The sequence below is a fragment of the Eschscholzia californica genome, unplaced genomic scaffold (genome assembly GCF_041429995.1).
Source record: "Eschscholzia californica isolate CP2 unplaced genomic scaffold, dmEscCali1.0.p SCAF_1, whole genome shotgun sequence".
Lineage (NCBI taxonomy): Eukaryota > Viridiplantae > Streptophyta > Magnoliopsida > Ranunculales > Papaveraceae > Eschscholzia > Eschscholzia californica.
In genome coordinates, this window is record NW_028238198.1 from 34,450,425 (window position 1) to 34,462,651 (window position 12,227).

The 12,227-nt window shown below is 38.4% G+C and overlaps 2 protein-coding genes across 3 annotated transcripts; one reads left to right on the plus strand and one right to left on the minus strand.

Annotated features, from left to right (window-relative positions):
* The first annotated feature begins 675 nt into the window (after positions 1 to 675).
* Positions 676 to 8,334, plus strand: LOC147566319 (vacuolar-sorting protein BRO1-like). Its single transcript, XM_086652800.1, has 8 exons — positions 676 to 1,639; positions 2,629 to 3,579; positions 4,542 to 4,631; positions 5,525 to 5,593; positions 5,710 to 5,850; positions 6,035 to 6,083; positions 6,667 to 6,770; positions 7,611 to 8,334. The coding sequence occupies exons 1-8, from the start codon at positions 965 to 967 to the stop codon at positions 8,133 to 8,135; spliced, it is 2,604 nt and encodes an 867-aa protein (XP_086508926.1). The 5' UTR covers positions 676 to 964; the 3' UTR covers positions 8,136 to 8,334.
* Positions 8,335 to 9,050: 716 nt separating this feature from the next.
* On the minus strand, positions 9,051 to 11,131 carry E12A11 (PEBP (phosphatidylethanolamine-binding protein) family protein). Of its 2 annotated transcripts, XM_086652801.1 has the most exons (5): positions 10,834 to 11,131; positions 10,681 to 10,742; positions 10,311 to 10,351; positions 9,265 to 9,477; positions 9,051 to 9,082 (listed from the first exon to the last, which is right to left on the minus strand). In XM_086652801.1, the coding sequence occupies exons 1-5, from the start codon at positions 11,050 to 11,052 to the stop codon at positions 9,054 to 9,056; spliced, it is 564 nt and encodes a 187-aa protein (XP_086508927.1). In that variant the 5' UTR covers positions 11,053 to 11,131; the 3' UTR covers positions 9,051 to 9,053. The 2 variants fall into 2 exon arrangements, with proteins under 2 accessions (XP_086508927.1, XP_086508928.1); XM_086652802.1 differs by lacking the exon at positions 9,051 to 9,082 and having other exon boundaries at positions 9,104 to 9,477.
* Between the last annotated feature and the right edge of the window lie 1,096 nt (positions 11,132 to 12,227).

Genomic DNA, 12,227 nt, shown 5'->3' on the forward strand with positions numbered 1-12,227 from the left:
ATCTATGGATAGGTTGTATTCGCCTTTACAAGTTAGAACGATGGGGCCCCTTGGGAGAGGGAGGCCCGGTGAGACGGCACCTCTTGCACCCCCTCTCCCACGCCCTCGTCTGTTATCTTTCTAGTTAATGAATTTTATATGGAATCTAACTGGTCAGAGCTCAAGCTTATCCCTGCCCTGACTACCCAAGCTGTATGAGGCAGAAACTTGTTATGTTCAGAGCAACATTTGATGGCAAACGTTGTTTAAGTTATGTATTCTTTTCGGGGGCGGTTCCTTATAGTCAGTATCTAGTTGTTCATACTCTTCAGCTGATTTGGGTTATTTCTTCCCTCTTCTCCATCTCATTTTCAGAGGAGAAGAGGAAAAACGAAGAAGTACAAAGAGAAGAAGAAAAGATATGTACGGAAAGCACAACTTTCAGATAGGTTGGGTGAACCGTTTCAATCTGTAATCTCAATTTTGGAGCTACGACCCCGAAATATTTTAGGGATAGGAAAAAAATTATTTTGAACATTAGTCCTAAAACTTAGTGAAATTTGGTTGAATAGAAAAGCAACTCTTTTCCCTATTCAAGAAGAGCCTCTTTGTCTCTCATCAAAAAAAAAAGAAGAGCCTCTTTGTCTCTAAAAAATAAAATATATAGGTAATCATAAAGAAATGGGATGCAACTAGAAATGGGACTAAATTTAAATTAGTATTTAATAAGTGGGAGTGAAATTAAAACAATCCAAAACAGATAGACTCATCTGTTCATGACACTGAAAATACGGGGAAAGACCCCGAGACCGGCAAGTGTGTAAAGAAAGAGAAAGCCCCAATCCAACCTTTTCTTCTTTTCCTTCCCGAAGGACGAAGAAACCAATTCCACCCCCTCTCTCTCTCTCTCTCTCTCTAAATTCCAATTCTTATCTATCAAATCGATTGAATTTCTTTCAAATCAAGACAACAAGTAAACACAGAAATGGCCGCTTCAAATCTCTCAGCGGCCATTAACGTGATGTTAGCAATTCACGAGAAAAAAACAGTTTCAGTCGAGATCTATCGTCCACTTCGTAACTACATAGCTTCTCACTACTCCGAACGTGAAGCACAAAACCTAGAAGACGATCTTCAAACTGTTAAACAACTTCGCTCTGATATCGAACGTTCATCCACCGATACTCCAGATATCCGTCGTGATCTTCTTCAAACCTATTTCAAAACCTTAGTTGTGATGGAATCTCGGTTTCCAATTTCTCCTGATAGAGATCATATCAATTCAATTACTTTTACTTGGTATGATGCTTTTAAACAGAAGCAGAAAGCTTCACAACAGAATATTCATTTAGAGAAAGCTGCGATTTTGTTTAATCTTGGTGCTGTTTATAGTCAGATTGCTTTAGCTGCTGATAGATCTTCAGCTAATGGTTTGAAAGTTGCCTGTAATTCATTTATGGCTTCTGCTGGTTCTTTTGCTTTTCTTAGAGATAATGCTTCAATGAAAGCTTCTATCGGTCAATCAAGTACTGTTGATATTTCTGCTGAGTGTGCTGGAATGCTTGAAAGGCTTATGCTTGCTCAAGCTCAAGAATGTTTCTTTGAGAAAGTCACCTCTGAAGGAAGAACTCCGGGTCTTTGTGCAAAGGTCTCTAGGCAGGTTAGTTCTAAGACTCACTCTTCACTATTCTCTTTAATATTAATTATAGATTTCTTGTAATTGATCATTAAAGTTAGGTTCTTTACATGTTAGGCCATCAATTCTTTCTACTTTAACCAAGAAACACCAGAACTTGTAAATCAGTGATTTATTAAGAGTGGAAATGATTTGTGACTTAACATTTGACGTTTTAGGAGAACCCCAAAAGAATTTGTTGTTTCTTTTGAAATTGGAATTGGTTCGAAAATTTGGAAATGTTTGTGAGAATAGTCCCACTTTGGGAATGGGTACTCTAGTAACCAATAATATACTGTCTAGGTCGTGTCCACTCACAGCCAATTTGTTTTGAGTTGGATGACCACAAATTTAACATGATATCAGAGCTAGGCCACACTTAATGGGTTTATAAGCCACACGTGTTCCAAGTCACCCGAAAAGAAAGTATTCGAAGTAAGATACATGTTAGTCTCAAAGAACGATGAGGGGCATGTGAAAATAAAATGGTCCTACATTGAGTACTCTAGTAACCAAGAATATAATGTTTAGCTCCTCTTCACTATAGCGAATTGGTTTTGAGTTGGATGACCACAAATTTATCAGTGTTTACTTAGATAAGTGTATGATCAGGGACAAATACGCCTCAGTCTAGAATATTGTTCCATTGCTCTACTCCTTACAAGCATGGATCGTTCATGCCTCACAATCACATTATCATAGAGCCGGGTAATCTGGAAACGGTCATATGATATTTGTTTGGGTTTCCCGACATATTGATGTCAATGAACATGGGGAAGACATCAAGCAGTAACTAGTCATGTTCAGAGTGGTTGAGGCTACAAATTTAGTTGGCCACCTCTCTGCTCACATGCGACAAATAGTAATATCCTGCTTGTATTTTTCTGTTCTCCCGAGCCGTCTTTGTTCTGTGATTATTACAGTTTTTTTATTTGGGTTGTGTCTTATATACATGTTATGTGGATCGGATACAGGTTGGCCTTTACTATGAGGAAGCTTTTGCGGCACTGAATGTTGCTCCTCTCAACCAGCATTTCGACCGGACATGGATACATCATGTGCAGTTAAAGGCAGGTCAATTTTATGCGGAAGCTTGTTACAGATATGCTTTAGAACTTCATGAAAAAGAAGAGATTGCGGAAGAAATTGCGCGGTTGAAGAGTGGAATTAGTGCTTTGGCAGATGCAAAGAAAGCCACAAAAGGTGTCAACGCACAGGTTGTAGATGCAGTTAATAAGTTGGAAGCCAATCTAAACCGCAATTTGGAAAGGGCTGTCAAGGAGAATGATAGAGTTTATCTAATGAGGGTTCCTGCAGCCAGTACCTTATCACCACTTCCCGCACATTCTCTAGTGAAATCCATGGTGATGAGTGAAACCTTGGATGCAAGCAAAGAGAAGATGTTTGTGTCTCTTGTTCCTGACAGTTCTTTTAAGGCTCTATCTAGATATACTGAAATGGTTGATGAGATTATCCGAACACAAGCCGAGAAACTGCAGCAAGGTAGTGAGATAACCCGGGTGCGGCTTAAGGAAATGGACCTTCCTGATTCTATTCTTGCATTGGAAGGAAACTTTTGTCTCCCGGTAGACCTTAAAGAAGACGTGGAGGCAGTCCAGATCAGTGGCGGCCCATCAGGTCTGGAACCCGAGTTGCAGCAACTTAAGGATTTGAGGAGGGTGAACCAGGAATTACTGGTCCATACTGAAGAGCTTTTGCAGAAAGAAGCAAGAGAGGATGCTCAGTTTCGTACCCAATTTGGGACACGATGGACTAGACCTCAGTCTAGCACTTTAACAAAGAATTTACTAGAGAGATTGAACAGATTTGCTGCTAATTTGAAGCAAGCTGCAGACAGTGATGCCCGGATTGAGCGTGCTGTGAGGGATCATGCATCGCTCATGGAAATCCTTGACAGGCGTCCGGTATGTCTCCCCCCTTTCTGTTTTCCTGACTGATAAGTCTGATATGACTTGAAGGCCACCTCTTGTGCTTCAATTTCAGTTTTGACGTATCTTTCACCATTAAGAGGCTAAACATAAGCACTTGGTTGTATAAGAGAGATTTGTGAAGTACTGAAAAAATACATATAAAAAAAATGATCAGATTAGAAAGCAAAGGAAAGAACAAATGGATAAAGAATGAACAGAACGAGTGAAAATCTGGAGAATTCATGTGCTACTAACTCTGAATCAGAATATTACATTTTGCCTTGATATTATATTATTATGAAAAAAGAGGTGACTGACTGACTGGTCCAGTAGCTACTGACGCTGAAATACATAAATATTCTAGTAATTCCAATTTCTCCTGATAGCGGTCATATCAATACAAATTATAATATTCCAGTAATACAAAATATGATTATCTTGACGGCTCTGCTTGTTGTTAATGGACCAATAGAAGACGTGTTTTTTATTTTTTTACTAAACCAGCTTAGGCTGTCAGTGAGAAAAGAATGATCTCTTTAGAGTAAGAATGATTGTAGAGTTGTTGAGTCTAAGATGAGGATTGCAAGGTTCTTTATATCATTGAGAATCACTGAGGAATTATCTTTTCTGTTTTTTATTTCAGAGCCTCTTAGCCTCCATTATTCAGCTGAACTAATGAGCTAATAGCAAGGCGTAAGCTGACTAAAAATTGAAGAAGTACTGCTTTTAGTGTTTAGTTATTGTTCTCTCATGTTGTATGAATTGGATCTTGCAACTGTTTGCTAGTATTTCTTAAGTAGGCAAATTCTTTTGATCCCCATGTGATCTTAATTAGTAAACTCTCTTGAATTACATGATTAAAATCTTGGTCTTAAGGTTAGTACGATGTGTTTTATTTTATGAAGATGCTGTGTTGAACTGTTGATAGATCCTTATATAGTTTTATATGGGCTCAGATAGAATCTGCACTTCCAACTCTTGCAAGGCCAATAATGTCACTGGATGCGAATGAAGATGCTATTGTGGGATCGCTGAAGCAGAGTCTGGTAACGTTCTAGTTTCTACGCTTTTACATAATCCCAGGTTTTATAAGTAGTTGCTCTTGTTTCCATTTTGCTCTTTTAATTCTTTTACCATTTTATTCTCAAGTCTTTTTTTGATGCTTTCGTTCTTCTCTTACCCGCATCCAAGGTTTGAAAATACGATTTTACGCCTCGAGGCGGTTTGCTCTCACAAGGCGAGGCGGTGCCTCGAGGCACGCCTCGATGCTCTCAAAATTGTAGAGAGAGAAACACTTGCCAAAAAGTAGAAGAGATGGAAGATGACTAAAGAAGTAGAGAGAGTCTGACTTGTAGCAGCAAGTCATGAACCAACAAGAAAAGTAGAAGAAGATGACTAAAACTAATGCCTTTTTTTCTGACCTAAAAAAACGTACGCCTTGAGGCGCCACGGGACCACCTCGCCTCGATGCGCGCCTCGAGGCGTATGATACGACAGTTTTTTAAAACCTTGCCCGCATCGTGATGTAGGTAAAAACTAATTCTACTTCACATTTATTGCGTCATCTCAAATTATTGTAATTGTGGATATATGATGGAAAAATTGCAACACAATATTGTGTCTGTTTGTGCGTGATGCTTATTCTTCCACTTTGTATTATATTTTTTTTCTCTTACCGGCATGAAATAGAAATGGTGGTGGGGGGCTTGGGGGAAGCACAAAATATGGGCAAAACATTTTCATTCGAAAATTTTCTTGTTTTCCCAAAGCGGTGGCCTTTTCAGTATTCCATAAACTCATATCTAACAGAGATCTAACTTATAATCTACGATTTCATAGATGTAACTTTTCCCGTTAAGACATTAACTTAATGGTCAACTACATATAGTACATTGTAATACAGATATCTTTATAAATTACGTGCTTATCTATGATTCAGAGAAATTTGGAGAACCTTGGTGCACAACGTGCCGGTCTAGAGGACATGCTTAAAGAGATGAAGAGGAAGGTGTGCTTAGAACTCCTGATATGGTCTTTTGTTTTCTTTTCTGAAGGTTTCTCACAGCTGCAAACATTTTTACAAAATGAAGTGAACCTTTTTTGTTTGTTTGTGTTCCGTTGCAGGATGATATACTACCCAAGTTAATGACATCTACTGGGTCATATGAGGATCTTTTTAGGAAAGAAATTGCAAAATATGACCACTTGTGTGAGGAAATTTCTCAAAATATTGTGGCACAAGAACATTTGTTAATAAAAATCCAGGTACTCTTTTGTGTAGTATATGAAACGACTCTGCTTCACTAGTTGGTAGTTGCAAATAACTTGCTTTATCTCCTTAAAACTCTTCATGTTCTTAGTACCAAATTGGTTCTTGATCAAAGCCATTCACTTGAAAATGGTCTATTAGCACTCCTTTCTGATATGTTGTGTCGTCCTTCCTTGACAGGCTCAAAATGATGAATTTGCTGCTATATTTAATCTTGAAGACTACAAAGGTGAGTACACTATATTACAATCACAGTACTAGGCCATGGTTGAGTCGCGATTATTCTTGCTTAGTTTTTCTGTCTGTATTTGCTTTGAAATGTAATATTGGCTAAGGGCCTAGTTATAAATTTTGATTCTTATGCAACTATAAGTCTATAAGTGTATCATCTGGGTGGTGTCATGTGTTGCTTTCAGTGGAAGAGAGCGAGGTTTGTCAGTCATGAGGCTCTTGGCCCTCCCTAAAAACAAGTTATGTTTTCCATTTACCTAAGGCTGCTATTTAGGGAGTGTTGGCATCTTCTAAAATTGTTTTAGGTCGTAGAAAAGTTCTTTTACAAATTAAATTCCATTTAAAGAATTACCTTTACATTTGAACTGTAATCGATTAGTTAAACCGTTAAAGTATTCTAATTTTTAAGAATGTAGTTTGCATTCGAGATTTCTTTTTTTGAAAACTTTATTTTTCTCTCATTAGCAATGCTTTATATTTAGTCAGTAGGTTGCCTCTTGTTAATCGGTAGTGCTAACTTCGCTTTGACAATATTTGACCAAAGAAATCCAAGCTTACATTGCTTCCCTGTTCTTTTTCAGCATCTCGTGAGAAAAGCTATAAACAGATCACAGCTGCCATAGCAAAGTTCCGAGAAATCAAGGACAACATTAATGAAGGACTGAAATTTTATGTTACTCTACAGGTAAAAAAAGAATTCTACCTTTTCTTGGCTATATGGTTTTAGTTTCACCTACTCATGTTGATCTAGTTTATTGCTTTATTGTGATGACGTCTCATGACTGTGATATTATGTTGCTTTATTGCCATCAACAACTCAAATTTTACCAGTGAGAACTAACACTTTCCATTTTAAGAAAGTAAAAGAGTCTCATCACTGTGATATGCATGGAAAGTAATACCCATTTGAAAGTTTTCTTGTATAAAGTCCTGGTCGTATACCGAAGTCCTCTGGTGCTTACTGCATCATTCCAAGTGGCTGCCCATGCATAAATCCCAAAAAAGCTTAAGCTTATAAGTGCAAATAATTGCAAGAATGGAAGAGCTGTGATAATTTTCGGATACTTGCGAATAGCTATTTAAATCATAGGAGTTGAGAAATAATAGGTAACATTTTTCAGTTGCTATCAAGGAACCGAAGTGGCATGCTTTTCGTGTAAGTTAACGTGATGAACTTCTGATGATCCCTAACAGAGTTATCCTTTAGGACAACTTTCATGGAAGAACATTTTAGCAAATTTTCTCATTAAACTTTTCATAATTGTCTCAAGTTCTTGAGTATTTCAAATTTGGAAGTTTAGTGGAACTGGTAAGAAGGTTGAAGAGAAACCAAATGCATATTGTTGCATCAAATAATCTTGCTTACCTCTCATGGATTCTTCTTCTCATTCCTCTATTTGCTCTGGTCCTCTTAGTTTCTTCTTAATACTCTCCTTATGTCATCATTATTTTTTCATTTTGTATTTCTTTCTGAAAACAGGACTTTTGAGTTTGGTATTGATCTATTTCTTGGTTTCTCGAACAGGATGCAATCACGAACATAAAGCAGCAGTGTAGTGATTTTGTTATGACCAGAAACATTCAGTGCAGGGAAATGATCGATGATGTTCAGAGACAAATATCAGGTCTCAGCTTCCAGGACGGTAAGAGCCAACCTTACCCTCCGGTTGGGAGTCAACAGACAAGAGCTTCCATGCCTCAAGGTCCGCAAATTCCTCCGAATGCTTCCCATCCTCAACCGCCATACTATCATCAGCAGACGGGCCAAACGACTGCACCCGCCGGGTATGCTCATCCTCCTCCGTCGTATGCTTCTCCACAACAACAACCACCTCCTTACCATTTGCCGACAACTGGTAGCCCTTATCCGCCCCAACAATCCCAACAACCGCCACCCGAGTACGGCCAACCGGCTTATCCCGGATGGCGGGGCCCATACTATAACGCACATGCACAACAATCTGGATCACATCCTCCACCACCATATAGTATTCCCGGGCAATATCCTCCTCATCAAGGTGGTGGTGGTGGCTACTACAAACCCCAATAGGTAAACCAAATAGAGAATAATCTCTTGTACAATGTTATATTCAATCAATACTCATCTTGTGAACTGTTATTTTGCATACCTCGATCAGTTTTATAGTTATAGCTTTATCGGATTGGGTGTTTGCCTGCATGTTTATTACTAAAACTTTGCAACTATTTGTAGCACCGATCCCAATAATAACTTTGTATTGTTTGTAGAATTTTCACTTCTTGGAAGTTTTAGATCTTGATTGTTCCTCTAGAAACTCTCAAGGAAGTTTCAGAATTTATTGACGAGTACAGAAAAAGAAAATATAAGTGTTGCACCATTGAGGGGTACGTGCTATGAATAGGGCCAACCGGCCAAGGGTCAAGCAAGAGTTGGGGAACATGTTAAAATTAGTTGGGTAAGTGTCCTACATGTACTTTGAGAGTAAGTTTTTTTTTGCATTAGACTTTGAGAGTAGTTGTTTACTAGTCTTGACACTTTCTAGATGTGAGATGCCAGACTATTGCTAGCTAAACTTTGTAGCTAGCTTCAATCTTCCTCGACATCATAAATGCAATGGTGCACTTCTCTTTGATGAGTAGTAGCCCTTTCCCCCTCTAGACGACATAAACACAATGGTGCACTTTACTTTGATGAGTAGAACCTTTCCCCGCTCTAGGATCCAATAGTAAGTAATCAGACCCACAATTCACTATTGTAGATAGTAATACAATATAGTTGAATCAGACCCACAATTCACTATTGTAGATAGTAATACAATATAGTTGTTTACGGATTTTACCGAAGTAATTGTCGTGCTCTTTGTACTTTACTTGTCGCCCTGCCCTAACATACATGTCATAACTACCGCCCCACGAGCATCTTTTGTATAACTAGAAGAAGAACACTTTGTACTTTACTTGTCGCCCTGCCCTAACATACATGTCATAACTACCGCCCCACGAGCATCTTTTGTATAACTAGAAGAAGAACAGAAGACATGGTGCATAATGAGTTAATATTTATATATATTCACTCCCATACTACGACATCTTTTCTGCATTGACAAGCACACAAATAGTTCAACTGTAAATTACATTATATGGCAAACCTTTATATTGTAAACTAACATATATATGAATAATAACTTAGCGGCGCTTACTACTATTAGGTTCTTTCTGAGAGTTGAAGTAGAAGGTGGCAACAGGAATGCCAAGATCAAATTGTTGAGCGAAGCTACGAGTATTGAAATGAGCACGAGATCTAGGTTCTTCCTTCTCGATCTTCAATTCCCCCTTCTGCTCGAACACAACCATCACGTACCGGTGTATTCCAACTGGTGGCCTTGGTCCGACATACTCTACCACCTCTTTCCCTGCATATCATGTCAAAATTAACTTCCTAAATAATGAGATGTGAGCTATTGTTCGCTTTGACGAATATGTCTAGTAGGGACGAAAAGAAACTGACAACACTTTCGTTCGTTTCTGGGCCATTGATTCAAGATTTGTGCAAATACTCATTTAACGTAGTAGACAGGACTCCCCTAAATATCCAAATTTCCCCAGACAAAAGCTCAACGACCCCACCCAAAAGGTGGGGATATTGAAAAAGTACGACGAATAGGCATCTGTTAGGATAATCCCACGTTGGTTGTGGAAGGGGCAAGGGGTGTGTTAATAAGCGTGGGAGAAGCCTTTTACATCTTGAGCTAGCTTTTGGGATGAGAGAGGCACAAAACCACCCAACAACATCGACATCTTGCCCCCCAACATGCTCGATTTTGTTGCTCTACATAACAACTAGGGACATATTGTTATGTGAATTCCCATTTACCTAACCATTCCGCCTGTGGCACCCACTATAAAAGAATACTTACGAAATATTTAAGTTCTCATGTGATAGGCTTAAAAGTCACCTGTCGTCACTCGAAAACAAAACCACACACACAAAGGGGTGTGTGAGAATAGCCCACATAGGGGAGGGACTAGTAACAGGAATATAATGTCCAGGTCCTCTCAATTCATTGCCAATTGGGTTTGAGTTGGAGTATAGTATCGGCTTCCAACGCTCATTCTCCAAAAAAAAAAAAAAAAAAAAAGTATCAACCTAAAAACTCTATGAATTTTAACATGCATGTCTAACTAGCTAGCTAGCTACATGAAACATATTTTTATAGTAAATGCAAAAAAGGGATGACTAACTAACCTTTAGATGCATTTGTACCACCTGGAATATCCACCACTATCCTGCAATATATATATATATTCACAAAACAAAACAACTACTATTACTAATACATATCATCTTCTTCTCCATATAAGACTCAACCCCTGTTTCCCGGGAGAAGAAATGGTCTCTCCCCCACTTTCAACCTGATGTGACAACATATCAAGTGAGCTTGAAACAAATGGAGAGAGAATGGTTAGAATATATGCTCAAGTGATATGTCGCCCTATCATATCGGGAGGAACCAAATGGTGATGAATAGTTTTTTTTTTTTATATATACCTACCATGTGGAGAGAGAACGAAAAAGAGAAGAGTTAAACAAAGGCTTATAAAGTATAATTGATTACCAATGGAGACATTCTCTCATGGTGGGTTCACTTGGACTGGGTGCATCAGGGTCAGTCATTACCTGCATGCATCAACCACCCACCCACCATTAACATGCAACTAAAAACTAACTACAAGAAGAATAAGTCAAAAAGAAATATATGTATACATACAAGGGTATAGAAAGAATCAGGATTTCCAGGAGAGATAAGAACAAGAGGAGGATGAGAAGCAATAGAAGGTTTGACATCACAGCCATTGGTAAGATGTTTGGAACCATAAGAAACAGAGATGGTTACAGTTGGAACAAACATGTCAACTACATCTCCAATTACTCTACCCACTATCAATGGATCAACCTGCCTTGGATCCACTGACGAAGAGCTTGACATGATTTTACTTCAAGTGTGAGAAAGTATCTAATAATCTTCTACTATCTAGCTAGAGAGATTATAGATATATATATAAATTTTAGCATGCATAGGCTAAGAAAATAAATGAATGAGAGATAGAGAGAGAGGTGGCAGGTTTTACCACGTGTAGTGCTGTCACCAGATATAATTCACCATTTTTACTCACTCCCTTGACACGTGTTTGTTGGGTAATATAGTCTGAGTACAGTGCACCCCAGTTGCCCAATCAGGTTTCGAATTTGTTCTGCCTCACCAATCCTTCAACTTTTACTCTATCCTTTTCTGTTTTTTATTTATGTGTGCCTCTAAACGCGCTCGGCCGTTTTACTCATCAGCCTTCACTTACTTTTGCCACCTTTCTCATGGGTTTCGGACTTGGCTGGTCCATAGGGTGCAGACACAAGAAAAGGTAAGAATAATTTTGGGGCGCCTATAGACGTTCCTCTTACTTTCTGGGTTCACATTTAGGAAAATATATTCACGTTCGGAAAATTTTAAATGCGCTCATCCTTTTTGTTATATACACTCGCATCCAAAGTCGTTGTTGTTTTTTTTTTTTTTTTTGTTGAAATAAAGTCGTTGTTGTTGAAATCAAAGGAGATGTCAATGTGGCAGATAGAAATGGTAAGTGCATATAACATTTCTCTTCACGAATTAACTTGGTTGTTAAACATATTGCATAACAAGCAAAGGTTACAAGTTGGATATTCTCCTTTGTCATTGATTGGTTTAGATATTCTCTCATTATATATCAATAAAATGAGTTGGATATTGGACCGTATAAAAAGATCCTTGATCTTTCATATTGGTTTCACAAGGCATTGTAACTATGGTAGGATGGAGCCAACAACCCTTGGTTTGGAGTGGTAAGAGGTATAATCTTCCATCCTAGAGGTCAAGAGTTCGAAGCACACGCTTAACAATTCAAAAGAACTACGGTAGGACGGTGAATATGAAACCGTTTAGATTCCTATAATTGGTATTTCTAGAGGCAAAATACTATTAGGTTTTACAGAGATACAGTTTGACCTAATTGACGTCATGGTTGGTGATGGAAGAAAAAGAAGATAAAGAGGGAGTGTGTTTCCACAAAAAAAGAAAATAGGTAACTCCAAAATCAGTGTCCCCGGGCCCTTGACAAACGAAAAAATTGC